Genomic DNA, 20,500 nt, shown 5'->3' with positions numbered 1-20,500 from the left:
TGTTGCTGCAATTTGCCTAATATAAGTTTGCGAAGATCATTCTGTCTAATAAGCGGCTTGTTATAGAGCCGATCACAGAAGTGACTGATCTGGTTGCCTTTTCCACCCTTGCCGGTATAAGAGGCAATCCTTGCGAAATCAATGCAGCACTGCCTCTGGTCCCCTCACTATTTTTACGGTTCATTCAGGTCATGGCAAGGAACGACTCAATATCCTAGTGTTTTGGACCCTACGTGCCGGAGCCCAGATGGTCCTCATCACGGGTTGCCTCGATCAAAGAAGAAATTCCATATATCAGGCCTAGACATCGGTTAAATTTAGCCCCATTTTTGCATTTCGCCCTATTGTTGCATTTGGCCCCATTGTTACATTTGGCCCCATTGTCACATTTGGTTCCTACTGTGACCTATACGTCACAGTGATTGCCTGGCCTGAATGTCAGGCTAAAGCCAGGAAACATTTATATAGATATGTTCATTCACATAAAGTAGGAAATTGGACTAAAAACATTTGATTATGCAAGAAATATGGCAAGGGACTTTATTTACCGATATGAGCATAGTACTATGTGTTCGCTATTAAGGGTTACCCGAATAGAAATATTAGCTTCATTTTGAAACGCAGAAATCCTGGCTGGAGGGTAATTATAGATAATAAATTGCTGGAAAATAGTCATGTGCGGCATTGAGACCCTCGCAAGGTCGCCAGTGAGTGCAGGAGCAAGGGTACCATTGTACGTTAGTAAATATCCCAGGCTGTTGTCTTGCCCCGAGCGGGGTCAATCAAGAGCAATTAGAGGCTCTGTAATATTCCTAAGGAGGGATAAGCAGAAGCTGATATACATAAAAATGTCATCGCAGGTTGGGTGGGTGGTATAGAATGAATGGCCTTATGTCGTTTCGTTAATCCCGGCTGGTGGCGGAGCGCAGGCAGATGCTTTCCTGGCAAGCAGCCAGGGCGTTGGTTATTGAATTGGGCGCCCTACCCCCCAGAATGTTATGACCCTAGTATTTTTAGCCAAGTGTTGCACTAGGAACCAATTTTTCAATCTCAAACACCAACCTTGATATCACGTGGAGATCGGGATCGGGCCGGGAACCTAAAGCGCGCGTTCCTTGGCCGGGCTTCCTCTGAAATTACGCGCCTCGTGGTAATTGGGAAAGGTTTCCGAGGCTCCATGCAGTCCCCAAATATGAAATAGACTACCGCCGCCAATACAATGGTAAGCCAATCCCTCTTCTAACCTCTCAACCGACCAAAAACCAACTCAAGCTCCAAACAGACAAATTCAAGCGCCCCCGCTCTAGTCGCCTCCCTCTTCGTCCTTACAGCCGCGGTCGCGTATGCGCGCACAGGCTCGCCCCAACAAAGCCTCGAAAGCCTCCCGACAAACACCGCCCTCGTCATCGCCCTCTTCGCCTTGGTCGGAGGCGCGATAAGCTCCGTGCGCACCCGCTCACCCGCTTCGATCCTACTCGGCCACGTCTTCGGTGCCCTTTATATCCTCAGCTTTGCGCGCCTGCGCGCGGGTCAGTCCTCTGGTGCCGAAATTGCCCTGTTGGCTTCCTTCCTTTTGGCCTTTGGCTCGTTCCTAACGGGTTGGAACGCGCTTCCTAAGGAATCGGGGTATATTGGCGTGTACGGAGTCGCGGTTTTTGCGCATGCTTATGGTGGTGTTTCGCTAGCTGCCGTGCTTCTTTTCTCTCTCGTTCTCTTAGTTTTCCGTGATGACCTAAGGCAACTTCGGGATCGTGTCGACCAGGAACTATGAAGGAGAAAAGCGCGCGAGTTTATAGTTGACGAGTTGGTGGTTGGAGGCCGTAATATGACAAAGACGGGCTTTCGCTCCGCGAGACGTGGAGATTCGTTGTATCGAGTAGATGTTGGAGCTATACGTGACTCTATGGGATAGGGATACTTGCCGCCATCGGCCGTAGCCGTACTCGAACAATTCACGGGATTCCTCATTGTTGCAGAGTGCTGGTTAGCCGAGTTGCTACGTCCAGGGTAACGGGCACTTGGGCCAAGTTGAGATGCCAATGTGATTTGACAGGGAATCGCGATTATATGGTGTTTATCATCTAGGGGAGAAGAGCAACTCGTGTTTAGGGAGACCGAACGTGTAAATGTGGGATTATAGCATCTGTAAATAATCGTGGACCACGAATATGGCGCCAGGATCAACCCGGCTCACTTTTAAACGTATATCCGAGGCATATAGCTGAGGACTGCGATCGAACCCCCAGTTTAATGAGTCTCAACCTCCACTGGCGCAGATAGATCCGGCGTCCACCCACTCGGCCGCTCGCTGCCACGCACCAGAATCCCATACGCCGCCCGCTCCACCTTCTCCACGCTGTTCTGCATGACTTCCACCTTCTTCTGGAGATCGCGCAGCATGTGGTATTTCCTTGGAACACTGAGCGCCTCGAATCGCGCCCGCATGGCTCGAAGATCCACTACAATGCCGGCCTGAGTAGGCGAGAGACTCGGCGGTTGCGGCTCTGCTGAGTCCTGTGTATCCTGCGTGGCAGGTGCGTTCCCCGAGCTTAGCTGCAAGACGGCAAAGCGCATCATTTCACCCGTCAAATCGAAGAGTCCCATCACGTAGTCCTCTTCGGTGACCATAATTCCGGCCGGTACCCGTGTTGTCACTTCGGCGTGTGTGATCAGGGTCTGTGTGCGGAGGTAGTGGTCGAACGAGATCGCTTCAATGAATTCTTGAATCGCGCCACCGATTTGACGCTGGTAGCGCCAGGAATTGATGCCGGCGACATCGGAGACTATCGAGTTGAAGAGCTTGTCGATGGTATCGAGGCGGGTTTGATTTTCTTGTGCAATTTTGGGTGGGATGGGTTGGTTGATGGCACGGACTCTTTGGAGGGCGAAGATACTGTATTGGAAGTTAGAGTCCGTCGCATTGCCTGTAAGGCCAGGGAAGAGCTTACTTCTTCTTGCTGAGCGCGGTGATGTCCCGGCTTGCCTTGATGATTCGCTCGCGGCGGTCATGGTGCTCGTCCAGCTCGTTGCGGAAGGTCTCGAAGATGGAGTGAAATGTGCCCGTCGACTCCGAGGAAGTCATATTGGTATCGGACTTGGTATGCAGACCCAGAGGCTGGCCTTCCCATGATCGTTTGGTGCCCATATCGAGGAGGTGGAGGAGGAAGAGGGTTTGCACCGATAAGATAAGGTCGATTTATGACGATTGCCGTTTTTCTGATTTGCTTGTCTCTCACTCGCCTTTCAGTTGGCCAATTGAAATATCGAGGATTCAAATTCGTCAAATAAAGAGAACCGATACGATGGGGGAATTCGACGAAATAGACGCTCCGCTAACAAAATGGACCACCAGCCTTGCGCCTTGACAATTCACTTTTCTTCCGAAGCACCTAGCTTGGGATCGCGACAACTGCTCATCCAACGATTGTATCGTCCTTGATTTTATTGATAAGATTGGGGGTTTCCTCAAAATCGAACACCTCAATGGCCGGGGTGATCACTCCGTGGAGGGCAAGTTGCAACAACTCCGCCATCTGCTCTTCTCTACCAACTGAAGAGCCTTTGATGGAAAGAGCTATAATTGTCAGAAATTCCTCTCGGAAATTTTCCGAAGACGAAGATATTGGGGAGATGACCTACCTCGGCCAGCACACAGCGTCGCAGAAATGGGAAGCTCCATATCGTTCGGCGGAAGATCTACCCAGATAATCTGGCCCATATTCCTGACCAGCGTCGGGGCAACCTTGAATGCCTCCTTGGTACTGGGGACAACGACTGTCGCATGCGCGCCCTCTCCGGCCAACTCGAGCACTCGCGCTGCGACGTCTTCCGTCTTAAAGTCGACAAAAACTTCAGCCCCGGACTCCAGACTGAGATTCCTTTTAGCGTCGCCTGTCTACTGCAATGACCCGGACTTTCTTAACCCTGGCCGTGATTTGCACGCCAATATGACCGAGGCCCCCGCCAGACCCTAAGATCACTACCCAATCGCCGGGCTGTAGCGCATTGTCGAGATGTCATGAGTTCTTGACTAAGGAAGGAGGGCTCGACAAGTTCTTTCTCTTCACTTCCGTTTATCTTATGCACCCCGATTCGCCATGTTGTGAGTGATCGCTAATGGGGTCTTGAGCAGAAATTGTGGAAAGCAACACAAGCGTAGACCAGCTCGTGAGTTTGTTGGTGAAGAAGCCAAAGTCTCAAAAGCTAGAAGTAAATTACGACCCATACAAACTAGTACTAGAGGATTATTTAGAGGAGCATCGATAAGGCAAGACAGATACTTGGCCCCTTAGGACACAGTAGATCTGGGGAGATTTAGGCCGCGTGCTATTTTACCCCGATCTCGTATCTCATAGAACACAAATATGAGTGCTGAGAATAGAAGCAACCCAAGAATCAAACCAAAACAACACAAAGCTTGCCAGGGTCGGGTGGGACTGTAGATCCCAACGTGGATCCCGCCGTCAGTGTTACCTCACATTACTGCGCGCTTGTACCCCAGCTACAAACCGGTATAAGTGGCTTGCAAAGCCTGTTTGTGACCTCTCCCATGATTGGCGGGTTATTGGAGACCAATCTCAGTGCATTTCCTGTCAACCGGCTGCAATAATATGCATGTGATGAAAACATCAAGACAACCATCGGCTTCGATGAGATCCAGACCCCTCATGGTCCAAGAGTTGCTCGAAACAAACCAGTGACGCATACGCCTGGATGGCGTGCGTGATCACAAACACCTTGGCAGTGAAAGCAGGGAAGCAAGGCTGGCCGAGGTTTGGGATGTGGCGAAAGCTCGATCCATTCCCTACTGGAATATTCCGAGACGCCTATAAGAATCCTGCTAGTGCCATCGATCAAAAGCAAATCATCAAAGACAATTTATTTACTACATCTTCACTATGGAAACCGCCAAGGTTAGTAGAGGTGTTTCCTCGCCCTGGTGCTCTGGACTCACACTAACTTGATTCTCCCAGAACGCCGCAAACTACGTCTCCGAGTCCGTTCAGGGCGCCACCAACCAGGGTGCGAAGGAGGCCAACAAGAACGTCGCCAAGGACTCTGACACCAGCCTTGGTACTCGCGCAAGCGCAGCCAAGGACGCCGCTGTCAACAAGAAAGACGAGACGGTGCACAACACCAAGGCCGACACCAACAAGGGTGAGTACTCCATGTGCATGAATCCAGCATGATCGTATATTAATCCTTTCCACAGAGGCTGCGAAGCACTGAGCGTTATCTGTCCAGTTGGAATAGATCTGCGACCATGCAGACTCTTCTGGTGTGAATTTTGTTGGATGTGTTTACGTATATGATCAAACCATGAATCAATGAATACCACATATTGTTTTCGCTTTTGAACTTTCCATACCGAATTTTCCGGTTTTCACATACATAGCTACACAGGGAAAAAGGTTTCTCGAATACTTAGAAAAGTAGTTGAGCACTCAACCATTCAGACTGTATAATCTCCATGACTGGGAACAACGTTTAGACTGACCCGGTCGCTCAGATATCCATCAAGATACTGGGTTGCAGCAGTAAAGAGCACTGCTCCAGCCATATTCTCGTCTTTACTTGGGCACCCCGCTGGGACCTTACCTTTAAACTTCTCCTTCGTAATACTGCTCTTGCCCTCGGTTATTCCAGATGTGAAGATGCTGGAAGATACAACTTCGTGTGCCAACATCTTCATACCTGCAAAATTCGCTCCCGTTTCCCTTGACCTGGTACATATCTGTCATCCTTGAAAGTGTCCAGGTTTGGGCGGGAAGTATACTATGCAGTACGTGGACGTCCCTGCATTACCTCTTGCAGATCGCTCCGTGTCCCGTATAAAAATTTCACGCGACCTTTACTCACATTTTACCGATCATTGCTCTTCTCCCTCGAGGTCTGAGAGTCCCATTCCATCCTCGTTTACACCTTTAATATAAGATCTACAATCTCCATTAAATCATGAATCAAATTGCCGTCTGGTCTATAAGCAAACTATAACCCATTCTACAACATACGATCGTGAGCGCGCCACATCATCATGATCAAAGCTGTCCGTCCGCCTTGCTACTCAGAACCGACAAGCCAACTCATTCCGTACATTTGCAAAAAGAACCTCAACCAGCGCTAAACCCCATGGCGAACGACAACGCCCTTCTTTATAAGCTCACCGCCACCTCCAAAGAGAAGTTAGCGCGTGAAGCCACTGCTCCTGACCCCGACCTCCGTCGCTGCGTGGCACACTTTCGACTACACTGTTTCTCTGTCCAGTCGACCGAGAAGCCCTGCACCAGCGGCTTTCAAGTTGGAGAGCCTATTAAAGCACCTGTGTCTGTCGTTCTACCCAACGACACTACAGCGCTACGATGACACGGCATTAAGACATAAGAAATTGGGTTATGTACATAGCATTATAGGCCAAGTTGAACTTTTTCTGCTCTGACTACCAATTTGTGGGGTTCTCGTCCCTACTTTGTGTGTCCTGCTTCGAGTCTCCAAGCTAAAACATTCACTTTTTAAGAAATGTCTCCCGTGCTCCATTAAAATTTGCTATACAGGATGGAAGTTCGTAAATCGTTCGATCTGTCCATAAAAAGTAGACCTTTAGTATCCTTGAGTAGGGTTGCCTGTGAGCTGTTTTCGGCCTATTCTTCACTCAACAGAACACCACTAGCATCTCCCGCATAGCTCTCACTAACAAAAAAGGCTGGCTTTAGGAAAAAAGAAATTGCGATGTTGAATTTGACGGTCCGTAGCTCTATCTAGTGTCGTGATTTTCTAGGTCCGTGTGGTTGTTGCACAGCTTCGGTGCGAGTAGGAAATTTCAGTTAAAAAAGACACGCAATTTACAACAGCATACATCTTTTAGAGTAATCTATAATGGGCTATTTAGTGACATCACAGGCGGCTGGGAAACCTTATTGAACTAAAGAGGATAAAGAGCACTGATACCCCGCATAGTGGCAATATCGAAGCATTACTGCAATGGGGCAGGAAATAATACGTCAGTTTTATGCATCGAGGTTAATGCAGGTGATAACTGGCGTTGAGTTTAAATGCGACCGATAACTTCCCACCCAAGGACCTTATGACTCGCCGTGATAATTTAGAAATCCTATTTTGCTGACTCTAATTATGATTAGATCTATCTCCGGGACTCTGTCCTGGTACTCAAGGGCGCCACATCATCCCACTCAGTCGGAAAATACCGAAGCCACTGTAAGCTGGAGCATACTTCCGGAGATCGATATCGTAGTGTGTTGTGTCTTTGAATCCCAGCTTGATGAAAAATTCATGTGCTGGTGCTTCGGCACAGACAGCAAATGGGATACCTTCAGCACGGGCACGATCGAAGCCGAGCTGAACCAGCTTGGAACCAATTCCTTTACACTGGTAGGATGGCTTCACACACATGTAGACGATTTCTGCACGGCACATTAGCAATGCTTGGAGCAATGACTGACAACTTACCAAAGCGATCGATTGCGTCCGTCTGCTTGGCAATTTGGATGGTCGCGTCCGTCATCTCTCTAAAGAGACCAAGATTGAAGCCATCTGGAATGGCTTCACCTTCGCTTCCGCTGTCGATTAGACTCTCTTTGACTGGTCGCTTCCGTGCAAGGACAAAGTAGCCGACGATTTCATTAGAGTCGACATCGACTGCTTTAAAACATTCCATCGAAGGGTTGGAGTATCCATCCTGAACAGCTTCACTGTACATCTGCTTTTGGAGCGCCTCATTTGGCCAGTCTTTAAAGATGAGACGGTTGATGCTCAAAGATAGCTTAGCGGCATGGATGAAATTGGCCAAAAAGGGGAGGTCCGGTTCCGAAACAGAGGCAATAGAGTACTTTGGAGCGGCCATTTTGTTTCACAAGGGAAGAGGTAAAGGATAGAGGGATAGATTTGTGCTTTCAGGCTTCCAAGGTTGTTATTCGGCATTCAACGAAGCAAGACTTAAGTATTCAGGCAGGGATAGGCATCTGGATTTCTCCTTCTTGGCGACGCGCACACCTTAGGCCACTCGATATTAACAAACCCTGGAAGAATTATAGGCAACAAAAATCGTTGACAAAGGCAGCAGAATAATCATTTGCGACCTTAGGGCTTAAGGTGTCAGCGCATGGAGCGATAACTTACCGCTAGCAAGTGATAGGTCACACGAGAGACCACATTTCCTATGTTTTTTGTAACGTAATCGGTAAGCGAGTGACGCATGTAAGCGAGTGACGCACCCACCTATTTTCTCGCGTCCACACGCGTCCTTCTATTTTCTACCGACCACCATGCCTCCAGACCGCGCTCAATTAGGCCGAAATTCCATAGAGCAAGAGGGCCGCATTTTATTAGCTATACAAGCTATTCAGAAAAAGGAAATTACGTCTATACGCGACACAGCGCGCCGATTTAATGTCCCTGAACCAACGCTTCGCCGTCGACTACGCGGGACTACAAACCGCGCTGAATCTCGCGCAAATAGCCATAAATTGACTCAAATTGAAGAGGAATCACTTAAGAAGTGGATATTGTCTATGGATTCACGCGGAGCAGCCCCTAGGCCCTCTATGGTGCGAGAAATAGCGAATCTTTTGCTTGCAAAGCGTGGTTCAACCCCAATCCAGTCAGTCGGCGAAAAATGGGTCTATAACTATACCCATCGTCATTCAGAGCTAAAATCTCGCTTTTCCCGTCGATACGACTATCAACGAGCAAAACAAGAGGATCCAAAGGTTATTCAAGGGTGGTTTGATACCGTACAAGCTACGGTTCAGCAATACGGTATCCTACCGGAGGATATCTACAACTTTGACGAGACTGGCTTCGCGATGGGCCTCACAGCGACCGCAAAGGTCATTACTCGAGCGGAATACTACGGTCGGCGATCAGTTTTACAGCCAGGAAATCGCGAGTGGGTGACTACAATCGAGTCAATTAGCGCTTCTGGGTGGGCGCTTCCGCCTACAATTATCTTCAAGGCCAAACTATACAATCTAGCTTGGGCCGATGGCTTTCTATATAACTGGCGCTTCGAAGTTAGTCAAAATGGATGGACGACAGACGAGATTAGCCTTCGATGGCTTCAACAGCTATTTATACCGTCAACGAATAGCCGTACGCAAGGCCGATATCGTTTATTAGTCCTTGATGGCCACGGGAGTCATTTAACTCCACAATTCGACCAAATCTGCGCAGAAAATGAGATAATTCCTCTCTATATGCCAGCGTATAGCTCACATCTCTTACAACCGCTTAATATTAGTTGTTTTGCGGTTTTAAAACGCTCGTACGGAACCTTGGTTGATCAAAAAATGCGGGCTGGTATTAACCATATCGACAAGCTTGATTTCCTCGCAGTATACCCACACGCTCGCGTAAGCGCTTTTCAAGCGCTTACAATCAAAAATAGCTTCGCAGCAGCAGGGTTAGTGCCGTTCGACCCAGAACGAGTGCTTTTAAAGCTCAATATCCGGCTTCGAACGCCCACACCTTCAGGAAGCCGCCCAAACAGCCGATCTAGCGTTTTTACCCCAAAAATGCCCGCGACCGTCGCGGAATTACTTAAACAAGGAGCGTCAATCCAGGCTTTCTTAAAACGACGCTCAAATAGCCCCCCATCGCCCTCGCAAGCCGCGTTAAACCAGCTTATTAAGGGCTGTCAGATCGCTATGCAAAACGGTATATTACTTGAGCAAGAAAACAAGGAATTACGCGCTGCCAACGCAGTGCAGAAGCAAAAGCGCGCACGGGTTAGTAGACGTATAGCCTTCGAAGCTGGTATGTCAGTGCAGGAAGCTCAGGAGCATTTACAAGCCCGTGAGGCTACTATACAGCCTACGGCACCGTCTCCAGTAGCACCCGGGCAGCCTATTCAGCAGGCGGTAGCACCAGCGCGACGGCGTCAGTTTACGTGTTCTTTATGTAATCAGGTTGGGCATAGGGCAAATAAATGTAATCAGAGATAATTTAGTGAATATAAAGGCGTTTTGGTTAAAAAGGGTGGTTTAAAAATATAGAGGATGGGTGGGTGCGTCACTCGCTTACATGCGTCACTCGCTTACCGATTACGTTATGTAATTCTGGATTACTCATGGACTGGAGCGTTTTCACCGCCGAGTATCGGCCGTATGTGAGGCGAGGCCCGTGCATAGGTCTACAGGATAGCTCTCAACATAGGCACAGAACAACCACCGACCGGAGAGCGGTGCTAGTGCCACGATCGCCGCCATCCCTATATGAAGAACGCGGAGGTTGGCCATGATGGTCGAAGTAGAAATCCAGGGGACGACGAGAAGGGGAGTGATATGTTGTAGAGATGCTGACTATACTGGAGTACCGTAGGATTTTATGCGCGCTCTAAAGGTGAGTCCCTTGTTAGATCTGCTGTTGGTCCTGAAGCTGTCGCTTGGGGGCCTTGGGCACTGTTGCTTAGCGCCTGGCTACTTTTGGAACGTGTTGACGATGGACCCTGGGGCCAGACAACCCGCTTGGAGGGCGGTTGCAAGCTCGGAAGTAGATAACTAAATCGATTTGGCCCAAAATAAACGATGAAACACGAGTGGGTCGATGTCAAGCTTCACTAGGGTGGCGATATCATTGGTGGGTAACCCGATTTGGCCCCTCCAGATGATGCGAGGCCCCCGTCAGGAACCAGCCGACCCTTCCTTTGGGTCCTTTCCCGTGGAGACCCACCCTGTTGGGGCCAGCGTAGTTCTGAAATAGACCAATTTGGACGTACCCTTGCCGAGGTATATTTAGATATTGGGGTTTCTGTATGCCAGGGCAGTGCATGCTGATTACCATTCTAGTATGAACCTAATTTCGCTGGAACATGCTATGTAGTTTCAACTGTGTATAGTCGTAAGATATTCATTATCTCATTTTAGTCTAACGTATGAAATCCGTTGTGGTAATAGGTCCATGGGAGCGTGTTGACCTCCACCTCTTCGCTGCTACCAAGAAGAGCTATAGTCTCATCGCGGACAACCAAGTCAAGCAGGTCCATTTCTGCGATGAGCCAGTAGGTCAACTCCAATCTCTGCAGTTCGGGCCACCCTTCTTTCAAGAGCGGCAACGATTTCTGGTCAAAGTCCCCATGGTAGGGTAAGTTGCCGCGACATGTATTCTTCCTCCACAGTCTCTTCAGTTCCGATCGTATCGTCGTAGATACGTCATCATATTAAATTATCAGATGGCGCGGGCGGACTGCCTGGATAAAGGATGCCCACTTCTCATGTATCTCCAATCCAGGATAATACCACCCGGGAGGCAGGAGCTCATATGCATGTAGCGTTTCTATAATCACCTGGCGAAGAGTCAAGTTTTCTAGACTAGTGCATCGTGCCACCAGCTGTCCGTTCAGTAGATAGCGCATCGGCCCCGGCGGGACTTGCTTGGGCAACAAGTCTGCCGGCCAGTCTTCCTCGATCGGTTCTGCGTCGTTCTCGTCCCACGCAGCAAGGCCCCAGTCGTAACCTTCCTGTATGGGAGGTACCTGGTAGTTTTGCCTCGATCGGGTGTGACCGCGCTCATGCAAGTTGCAGATGTCGAGAGTCTTCAGAGCTGTCTTTTCTGAACCGTGGAGAATGGCATATGCCAGGCCGTAATGCATCTGTCCGCTCAGCCAGATATGGCTGGCGGCGGGAAACAGAGGGGGAACAGATTTCGGGGGGTAGCAATGTGCACTACCCCCGTTAATATAGACAGAGAGAACGCGATACAGCCGCGAAAATAGCTGGACAACACTGCCCAGCTCATCTTCAGGGACGGCCTTAGTAACACAGGCCCGGTGCAGGCACATAGTCCAGGTAAAGGACTGGACTCATGAGGCATACTCAGGCTTGCGGTGCAGAATCACAGGCGCGTAAAGGCGCGCTGGCGATCGAGGAGTTTAGGCGGGCATGGTGCGATGTGCTCTTCGCCCTTCGCTGAGATAGTGGGAGAGATATTGTGCACGCTGAGGTCGATGTAACGGTAGAGACGGGGGCCGAGGACAGCATGCAGTGATTGGGATGCGCGTGTCAGACGGCTTAGACTGTGAGACGATAGCTTGTCTGCTATCAGGGTCCAACACTCGACGGGGAGCACAGGCAGATCCATGATGGGGCGGAGATGCAGAGGGGCTGAGCTAAGTGAGAGGCGGGAGGGTCTTAACTGTCTGAACTAATCTTCGCTAGAAATCACCGGAAGTTCCTGGCCCCATGGCCCCAATCCGCCGTACCGATCAGCTAAATTAAGCAGAGGATGTCGCCCCCCACACGGAACCCCTGCGTTTATACTTTTGCTTGTTCTATATCAAGAGTCGATGAAAACATGTAAATAGATGAATGCCCCGTCTGTCCTGTCACTCTACATTCCTCCAACTTCCTCCTCTTCTCCAAGGCGAAACTATCTCCTGGTCTCTCTCCATACTCTGACCACGATGATTTTCCGACTCTTCTCCCTCTTTCTCATGGCCACCGTGGCCCTGGCCGTCGTATTCCCGGGCGGCAAAAAGCCATGTACAAAGCCATTGCCTCAAAGTAAATGGAGTCAGGCAATCCAGAAAAGCATGAAAGAATACCCGAAGGGCAACAATCCCAAGATCAACTTCAAGCCACCCGTTTGGCAAGCAGACACGCTTAAGAGCATCACTTTCTACGCGACAGGAGGGTGTCACGGCGCCGGTGCCGACGCCACGACATACGTGCCTCGAAAAGACTTCAACGGAGACGGCTCCAAGCAGTGCTCCGGCTCCAAGGGTCACGATAAGGGCGGCCTGGATGACCTGGAGGACAATGGCGCCAGCTTCATACTCGATGGCAATATTGCCTCAAATTGCCAACTTCACTTCTTTGGTGGCCTCGGCTGCGACGACAAGGACTGGCTGGGCTTCATGTCGGCGGCGGACCAGAAGAGCGGGTGCTCCACGGCTACCAACTCTCAAGGGAAGCTGATCCCGGCCATGCGCTCTTTTAACTACGTGTGCGACAACACGAGTAAAGACGACTTGAGCTAAAGGGTGTTTGGTGATAGGGGTGTATGGTTGGCCTTTTTGTACCAAATAGATTGGTTGTTTTTTGTCAAATCTTTATCCCAAATTCAGCATTCTTATCCTTGCCAATTCATTTATTGTCCAATGCCACAGCACCAACCTTTGCATCGTACGACTTTCCTTTCTCTAGTCGTATTTAGTTCCGAAAAGTCATACAATCCGGTTAACAAAAGCGATCTAACCATATCCGCGATTCTGATTCACATAAGTCCTACTACAATATACAGTGAAGACAACATCGTGGGGTCGGGGGGGGGGGGGCGTGGGGCCAAACAGTTCAGGGAGCCCCCTTTCCCGCCTGAATTGAACCATCATCGATGATCTTATTCCCATCCGTACGTCGGGGCACAATTGCATGTGCCCCAATACATAATTGTATCCCAACGCCAACAAACACTATGCATAGCACTTTCTATCTTGTGCTTCGCTGCTTTTCTGTTGCAATATATTGTATTTTGATCAGTAACTTGAAAATTCCTATATACCATTGCACAAAAAGAGCATGAGATAGGAGTTTCATGTACGCTGGAGGGGATATGAATAAGGGGAAAGTCTATCTCGACGTTGCTGTGACTTTTGCTTTCAAGATTTTCATTTACACGCCAAATGGCTACTTACACCATATTGGTATTTGTGACCATTCTATGAATTATGAAGAAACTGCGATCTTGGAGACTTCGACACAGTGGAGATATATCGAGAAGAAGATCTATTTCAGAGTGTTTGTATTGCATGAGGATAAGAGAAAGACATGTGCCAACGCCTCAAACAGTTCTATCCCACTTTACACGGGCAAAATAATAGGCTTTTGCTGAGGTCCCCAAAGTGGCCAGATCTCAGCTCGGGGAGTAACGCGGCGGCGGAAATATCCGTACTGGGCATACCACGAGAACGACTCGGCGTTGTTGACTAGATCCTTGCAATTGGCGCTGTTCGAGAGACACTTCTTAGACATTTGGGAGTTGATATAAAAACCGGAGTTATCCGCAGGTGTAGGCTTTCCGTTAACGAGCGGGTTGGTGTTACCAATCCAATTCACGTGGGTGAGCTCTTGGAATACAGTGCTTGCTAGAGAGGTGTCAGTCTTTGGGTAATTGGCAGATTAAATCTTTTTTTTCAATGGCTGAACGTACCATCAGTGCCGTGTCCGTATCGCTCGAGGTTGCGTACAGACTCCCAGTCATTCTCGCTGACATCGCCTGGCCCACCGTTCTTTGAGTGTTTCTCGCTTCCGGCGGCCTTCTTCCACACGTCAAAACGGGGCTGCTTCCAGAAAGGAGAGCAGAAGTTGATGTAGGACCCCGCATCATTGGGCAAATCAACCTCGAATGCGATATCCTTCTCACACGTGTATTGGCCGACTCCGGCGTCATTGCACGAGATGTACAACGGCGTCTTTGGGCGCCCGTTCTGCGATGGCATGGAGTTGATAAGGGTGTTCATTTTGTGCAGAACATTTTCAACTCCCTTCCGGAAGTTTTTGTCCCAGCGTAGGGCAAAGAATTGTGTGTATCTGAGACGGAGAGTTAGATGCCATTCTGAACAAGTTGGTGGGAAAGAGACAAGGAGACATACCCAGGATCGTCGATGTCCACTTCCAGTTGGTCGATATAGTCAGGATTCATGTTACTCTTGTCTATCTTTTCAAGCTTGGGTTTGGTTATTTCCCAGCGATCCCATGAGTCGGCGGCCATTTCCATGGCGCCTTCCCAGGCGCGCTTGACTGCATCCATGCGCGTCTCCCCGTGATTATTGGGATTTGGTAGGCCGCAGGTGAGGTCCCACCCAGCAATCTCAGGATTCATCACGTAGGCAGGAGGTGGGCTAGAACCGCGTGGGTAGACAACTGCCGCTTGAGCAAGTCCCAGGCAGAAGGAGCTTTGAAGTAGGAAGGCGGATAGGTGCTTCATGATGAGGGTGAGACTGAAGAAATGAAGAGAAGGATAGGATGGTTTGGATAAGACAATATTCTAGGAGAGGATCTCCCGCGACTTTTATGACCGGAGGGACAAGAAGGTATTCCAAAATTTCTATTCTAAGGATCTCTCACCACTTCCAAAGATAGCACTAAGCGGGCAATGGTTGGGGTAGTATTGGGGGCTGTTGACATTGTTCAGGGTCGGTATTGGGGGCCGTTTGATATTTTGATGTCAAGGTGGGACAGCTCGGGGGCGGACCCCTAAGTGTACCTGGGGGACCCCTAGGGGTCCCGAAAGCTTATACGGCCCCATTGTGCTTGATTTAGAGGCTGAAACATTGGTTGCCTTAGATAGTATCCCATTTTACCCCCGTTTGCATCGCCCACGGATGGATATTTCGCGCAGATCTATATTTGGCTTCTCTTGCCGTCCGCGGGCCATCCATGAGTCCAACGGGAGAGACGAGCACATTAGCAGACATCGGATGCTGAGTCCATCCTAGTACAGAGCTAGATAAGTAGTTCATTCCCACAATGACCGAGTATCCCTCCATCGCATCAACCTTCTCTTCTCTCATCCTTTACTCATACACACCATGCGAGTTTCTCATCTCGGTGCTGCCGTCCTTTTGGCGGCTACAGCAAGCGCCAGTGCGGTCCCTCAGGCCCCTAACATCGCCAAGGCTTTGCTGAGTACGGCGTCCTTTTCACTATTTGTCTTTTCCCCCGAGTTTAATCTAATCCTTTTCATCAGATGCCAGCCAGCAGTCTTGCAAGGACCCCATGTACGCCAATCCTGCGGACTCGGACCCACAAACTCAGTGGACGACATCGGGAGCCGATCAGCTTTGGGAGGCACTCGTGTACGAGTTCCAGCAAAACACCCACAAAAAGTACTCGTCTCTATCGCACTACGTTGCCGAGGCTTTGGGTGATACCGCCGCAAACTTTGACTGTGCTATCGGTGCTCTCGACTCCAATGATGGGAAGAACGACTGCCTCAACTATGAAGGGCAATGTGTAAGTCCTCTTCATCGCGTTTCTCTCAGACTAGAAGAGACCGATAAAATACTGACAATGCACAGAACCAAGCCATTGGTCCTGCCGGATACTTGATCCTCAATTCTCTTTCATCAGTTGCCAACGTAAGAACTCCCTTCTCTCTGCCGGTCTGCGGTGCCCAATGCTGATATGCTACAGTTCTATTCCCCATTTGCCGAGCAGCTGACCCTCGCCGAGGGCAAAGATTTGACGTCTGTGGATGACATTGCCGAGTACTTTGTCAAGTATAACAAGCCCAAGATGTCAGCCGAGGAGATCATTGGCTTCGTTGCGGACTTTTTGTCGCTGGGTGCGAGCCAGCTTATCACCAAGGGCGTTGAATCGGCCATCGGTCCTATGACCAAGGCGCTCGGTAAAGGCGGTGCAGCTCCGGACTATATTTCATCCCAGGTCGCTCAATATTACAAGAACCAGCTGAACAACTACAAGCAAATGGGGAATCAAATGGCCTTTGAGATCACCAACATTGCTGGCGAGTATATCAGCGCCGGCAAGAATTTGGTGTATGTGACAACTTGAATACAACATGAAAGAAGCAGGAAAGCTGACTTTTGTTTGACAGGGAGGGAGCCACTAGCATGATCACAGAAGCAGGCTCATTCATGAAGCTGATGGACTCCATCTCGGACCAATGGGCGAAGAACATTAATGGTTACAGCAACAAGCTATTTACCGGAGAGCTGTTCGCCGATGGCACCACGGCCGACGGGGTCTCCGACTTTGCCACGCTATCGAACATGTTGAAAGACGGCAGATTCAGTCGCGCCGTGAGGCCTCAAAACATCATTGCCAATGCCCAGAAGGCCATGTATGCGCAGTTGATTCCGATCGCACTTCAACAGAACGACGATTCGCGCCCAACGCTCATGTAAGAATGTTCCAGATATCACTCTCTACCAGGTTGCTAACATCGCCAGTGTCCGTCCTTATGCTTGTGACGACAGCAGCCGAGCCAAGAAAGACGTGCTCTTTGGCGAACTGTTTCACGTAAGTCGATCCCTAGTTATTGCACTCTCCGGCTTTCTAATGGTATAAACAGCCCTACGGCTCAAAAGAGTGGAAGAACTGCGCAGTGACGGTCAAGAAATATTCCAAGCTGTGCTTCTTCTTTGTGGATGCCAACAAGAGTGGCGCTGGCGGTCAAGCATACCGATTCGAGCGGCCCAAGCAGAAGCTGAGTGTCATCAACGGCATGACTCACTCGGAAATGACTGGCGATCCGTCCGTCGTTGGCGGTCTTACGTTGGAGGTTATGGCCCAGAGGTAAGTTGCATCTATCCGTCAAGCAAGGAAAACAAAAAGAATCCCAGCATCTGACTTCCTATGCAGCATCCATGAGGGCTATCTTCAGAACGGCAATAAGAAGGACGCCTTCAGGGTTCCGAAGAACGTCAAGCCAAATGACCCGACCAGCCTGTTCGATAACGAATTCACCGCGCCGGGACTGTACAATGCGTACTTCAACGAGTGCGGCAACTATAATCCCAACTCCAACCTTGAGAAGAACAAAGATATGGATGATCTTGCGGAAAATATCGAAAAGGCACGGAATTGGAGCTTTGCCGACGCGAAGAAGGGATACCCCTGTATCCCCGGCGTCAAGAGCCCATATTGATTCCCGTACTTTTTATATGCCCAGCAAATAGACATACCTTTCTTGCTTTCATTTCTTAGTTCCTTCTTTACCCGAGGCATTAAATTCGCATATGTAACATTCATATAGAATCTATGAAAGGGTGGCATATCGATCCTTTATTCCGTTCGTACTTGAAAGCAACTGCGTACAGACCAGTAATGGGGGGGGGCAGAAAAAATGAATAAGTACGTTCTTTTCCCAAGTAGCTCGCATGGTACAGTCCTCCTCACTTAGATTTCTAGATGCATAAATGGCAAACGTGGGAAGGACCACATGAGAAAATACCTGCGAGGAGTGCATTGGAATAGAATCTGAGGCGAATTTTGTTTTGGATATTTGAGTATGTGATTTGTTGGATATGGAATGCTGATGGGAGATTCGTCCAGCCCGTATACGTCATAGTCAATCAATTTTCTTACTTGTATGGAGGAAGTGGGTTGGAAGTATTTCAAATTAAATCAACCCGAATGTGGGGTATGGGCCACAAGTAAGTGAGGCCGGGTCCAAATAAAGACGAACATCGCAACCGACGCGGACATCCACCAAGAACATTAAGAACCCTGCTGTCGATGCTTCGTACTTCTCCATGTGAACATACCCGCGTTCCCCGTATCCAAACCGTCATTATCAACCTGGAAAATATGGTATATCATGAAACAATCAAACTCCGCCTACATAACTTAGGCCCCCACCTTCTCAGGGTGATCAGCAGGAAGGATATCGGCGAGAGTCTCATCAGTACCCGCAAGATCCTCCTCAACGTCAATGTGATCACGAATCTTCAGGAAGATGACTGGGGCAGCGAAGACGAGGGATACGGCGAGCAGGACCCAGTTGCTGATAAACTCCCTTTCAAAGGAGAGTTTGCGGGCGTCAAGGTTGTTCACGATGGCCGCCCCGCAGGACTGGATGCCCTTGTAGAAACCGACATAGTTGGCGGAGCGACGACCCGAGTTGGAGAGGGCGCCCATGAACCTGGATTGGTTAGTGGAGCTGACAGTTAGGGGGGTTTTGAGGGCACGTACCAGTAGATACTAGCCTGCCAAGCGGCATCGTAGAAGCCGTAGAAGATGTACAGGAACATGGGGCCAACGTAACCAGAATCAGACCAGTCAAAGGCCTTCCAGTCCGGGTGGAGTTTGATGTCCACGGTCTGGCGAGTGTACCTCTGCTCAAACTTATAGCCACCACCCCAGATAGCAAAGGTGAGGATGAAAAGAACGACCCAGGTGATCTTGGCTCGGGTAGAGCGGCGAACACCCTGGACATCGAGGAGATATCCCCAGATAGCAGCGGCGAAAATCTGGGCCAGCCAGTAGAGAAGACTGTTCAGTGCCTTGGTGCGGGTATCGAAGTAAGCGCCGTTCACGGCGTTCTGCTGGTAGATGTAAAACCAGTTGGAAACGAAGAACATGGGGAAGAGCAGGACCACGAAGGGTTCGAATCGGAGGGTTTCCCACAGACCGGCCAGCTCGGATTTCCAGCTGGGGTTCTTCATGAGAATGACGCGACTTCCATCCTCACGGATAACGTCGCTGGCGTTGCAGAGGAAGACGGCGAGGAGGGCTCCAATGGCCATCAGCACGATGAAGCCGATGTACGTGCCGTCCGACACAGTCTTGTTCGTTTTGACGTTGATGTTTTGACCGAGGGGGATCAAGCCGCCGATGACGGCGCCCATGTTGAAGATTGCCCAGAACCAGGCAAAGTACTTGCCCTTTTGCTTCTCGTTGGGGTAGGAGATCATGATCGTACCCTGGGCCGTCCAGAGAAGACCGGCGCAAATACCCAGCCAAGCACCGGCGAACAGGTTGAAGCCTGCAACGTTGGCGTGAACCGAGACCAACAAGCTAATTGCATAGAGGCAGTATCCCACGCCACCGAAGGCCAGGGTCCATTTCACACCGAGCTTGTTGACAAAGGTTCCGCCGAAAATACCGAAAACTGCGAAACAACTATACAGCGCGGTGTTCTGTTCCGGCCGTCAGCTCCGTATATTCCCTTTGCTTTGGAGTCGGAGAGAGAGAGAGAAAGGGGGTTTTCACCATGTTATCGGCCAGTTCGGCATCGGTCTTTCCACCACCTCCCAAACCACCGAGCGCATTGAACATTCCAGGGCACATGAAACACACGAAGGCGACCATGAGAAGTTGCACCTTGGGCGACGCATACCAGGGGATCGCCCAGCCGAAGATTCGACGCTGTCTGTACTTCCATCCGGACGGCAGAGCGGTGGCGTCGAAGCTGGCATTGTTGTATTCGGCCGGAGCGACATGCTCGTCGGTGGTTCTCATGGTTTCTTTGTCGGCAGACATGATGGCAGGCGAACTAGAATCGGACAGACTCCGCGGTGATCTTGAAAATCGAAAACACGGATGAGGGGGGAGGGAAGACGGAGGTTTTATTCCAATCTCAGCCGCTAGCAGGGGTGTAAGCTCGAATCGACGCGAGTGAAACCTGATCGTTCGACTGTTCCATTGGGATGGCAGCCAAGCTAGCGTGCTCGAACGCCTTCCAATGAGACAGCTACCATCCCAGCCATACGGTAGATTTCTGCCGTGGCTTGATAAGGGACTGTGGATCGTGTGCTGCGTGAGGGACGTGCGCCTCAGTATCTACAGGCCTCGTGACGGCTCATCGAGCTGGGTTTAGATGGCGGATCCACTTGTGATCCATCAGTTCTCCGAGTACGGAGTACTACCTACCCCGGAACGAGGGATCGGGGTAAGCGGCCGCACGAGAAGCTTCAGGGGTGATGAAGTGAGCACGGCTGGAACTCGAGATGAGTCGCGAGACATAGCTACGGGAGTCACCGAAACCCCGCAAGAGACGGTCTTGCCTTGCCACGAGTAGACGCTAA

The 20,500-nt window shown here is 50.0% G+C and overlaps 11 protein-coding genes across 11 annotated transcripts; 5 read left to right on the top strand and 6 right to left on the bottom strand.

Moving 5' to 3' along the window:
- Positions 1-1,219: 1,219 nt before the first annotated feature.
- Positions 1,220-1,771, top strand: N7498_006051 (TMEM14 family protein; the record flags this gene model as incomplete). Its single annotated transcript, XM_058453113.1, has 2 exons — positions 1,220-1,222; positions 1,283-1,771. The coding sequence occupies 2 exons, from the start codon at positions 1,220-1,222 to the stop codon at positions 1,769-1,771; spliced, it is 492 nt and encodes a 163-aa protein (XP_058307304.1).
- A 476-nt stretch (positions 1,772-2,247) lies between these two features.
- On the bottom strand, positions 2,248-3,082 carry N7498_006050 (translin family protein; the record flags this gene model as incomplete). Its single annotated transcript, XM_058453112.1, has 2 exons — positions 2,248-2,893; positions 2,949-3,082. The coding sequence occupies 2 exons, from the start codon at positions 3,080-3,082 to the stop codon at positions 2,248-2,250; spliced, it is 780 nt and encodes a 259-aa protein (XP_058307303.1).
- Positions 3,083-3,413: 331 nt separating this feature from the next.
- Positions 3,414-3,995, bottom strand: N7498_006049 (uncharacterized protein; the record flags this gene model as incomplete). Its single annotated transcript, XM_058453111.1, is given in 3 exon segments — positions 3,414-3,574; positions 3,640-3,895; positions 3,909-3,995. Coding segments are annotated over 3 exon segments (504 nt in total), but the record flags the coding sequence as incomplete, so codon positions are not given.
- A 903-nt stretch (positions 3,996-4,898) lies between these two features.
- N7498_006048 (Glucose-repressible protein) lies at positions 4,899-5,229 on the top strand (the record flags this gene model as incomplete). Its single annotated transcript, XM_058453110.1, has 3 exons — positions 4,899-4,913; positions 4,974-5,157; positions 5,213-5,229. The coding sequence occupies 3 exons, from the start codon at positions 4,899-4,901 to the stop codon at positions 5,227-5,229; spliced, it is 216 nt and encodes a 71-aa protein (XP_058307301.1).
- Positions 5,230-6,129: 900 nt separating this feature from the next.
- On the top strand, positions 6,130-6,363 carry N7498_006047 (uncharacterized protein; the record flags this gene model as incomplete). Its single annotated transcript, XM_058453109.1, has 1 exon — positions 6,130-6,363. The coding sequence occupies one exon, from the start codon at positions 6,130-6,132 to the stop codon at positions 6,361-6,363; it is 234 nt and encodes a 77-aa protein (XP_058307300.1).
- Positions 6,364-7,164: 801 nt separating this feature from the next.
- On the bottom strand, positions 7,165-7,858 carry N7498_006046 (GNAT family N-acetyltransferase; the record flags this gene model as incomplete). The annotated part of the gene is made up of 2 exons (XM_058453108.1): positions 7,165-7,418; positions 7,465-7,858. 2 exons carry the CDS (start codon positions 7,856-7,858, stop codon positions 7,165-7,167), a joined length of 648 nt encoding a protein of 215 aa, XP_058307299.1.
- A 3,986-nt stretch (positions 7,859-11,844) lies between these two features.
- Positions 11,845-12,090, bottom strand: N7498_006045 (uncharacterized protein; the record flags this gene model as incomplete). The annotated part of the gene is made up of 1 exon (XM_058453107.1): positions 11,845-12,090. One exon carries the CDS (start codon positions 12,088-12,090, stop codon positions 11,845-11,847), a length of 246 nt encoding a protein of 81 aa, XP_058307298.1.
- Positions 12,091-12,412: 322 nt separating this feature from the next.
- N7498_006044 (uncharacterized protein) lies at positions 12,413-12,988 on the top strand (the record flags this gene model as incomplete). The annotated part of the gene is made up of 1 exon (XM_058453106.1): positions 12,413-12,988. One exon carries the CDS (start codon positions 12,413-12,415, stop codon positions 12,986-12,988), a length of 576 nt encoding a protein of 191 aa, XP_058307297.1.
- An 820-nt stretch (positions 12,989-13,808) lies between these two features.
- N7498_006043 (uncharacterized protein) lies at positions 13,809-14,934 on the bottom strand (the record flags this gene model as incomplete). Its single annotated transcript, XM_058453105.1, has 3 exons — positions 13,809-14,092; positions 14,158-14,537; positions 14,600-14,934. 3 exons carry the CDS (start codon positions 14,932-14,934, stop codon positions 13,809-13,811), a joined length of 999 nt encoding a protein of 332 aa, XP_058307296.1.
- A 604-nt stretch (positions 14,935-15,538) lies between these two features.
- On the top strand, positions 15,539-17,619 carry N7498_006042 (uncharacterized protein; the record flags this gene model as incomplete). The annotated part of the gene is made up of 8 exons (XM_058453104.1): positions 15,539-15,635; positions 15,697-15,962; positions 16,028-16,087; positions 16,143-16,507; positions 16,567-16,872; positions 16,922-16,991; positions 17,044-17,267; positions 17,334-17,619. 8 exons carry the CDS (start codon positions 15,539-15,541, stop codon positions 17,617-17,619), a joined length of 1,674 nt encoding a protein of 557 aa, XP_058307295.1.
- Positions 17,620-18,320: 701 nt separating this feature from the next.
- On the bottom strand, positions 18,321-19,955 carry N7498_006041 (DUF895 domain membrane protein; the record flags this gene model as incomplete). Its single annotated transcript, XM_058453103.1, has 3 exons — positions 18,321-18,615; positions 18,666-19,612; positions 19,686-19,955. The coding sequence occupies 3 exons, from the start codon at positions 19,953-19,955 to the stop codon at positions 18,321-18,323; spliced, it is 1,512 nt and encodes a 503-aa protein (XP_058307294.1).
- Positions 19,956-20,500: the final 545 nt, after the last annotated feature.

The sequence above is a fragment of the Penicillium cinerascens genome (assembly GCF_028974065.1).
Source record: "Penicillium cinerascens strain IBT 15544 chromosome Unknown contig_6_segment0_segment0, whole genome shotgun sequence".
Classification (NCBI taxonomy): Eukaryota; Fungi; Ascomycota; class Eurotiomycetes; order Eurotiales; family Aspergillaceae; genus Penicillium; species Penicillium cinerascens.
Note: the sequence above shows the minus strand (reverse complement) of the source record. Positions and strands in the feature narration are given on the sequence as shown.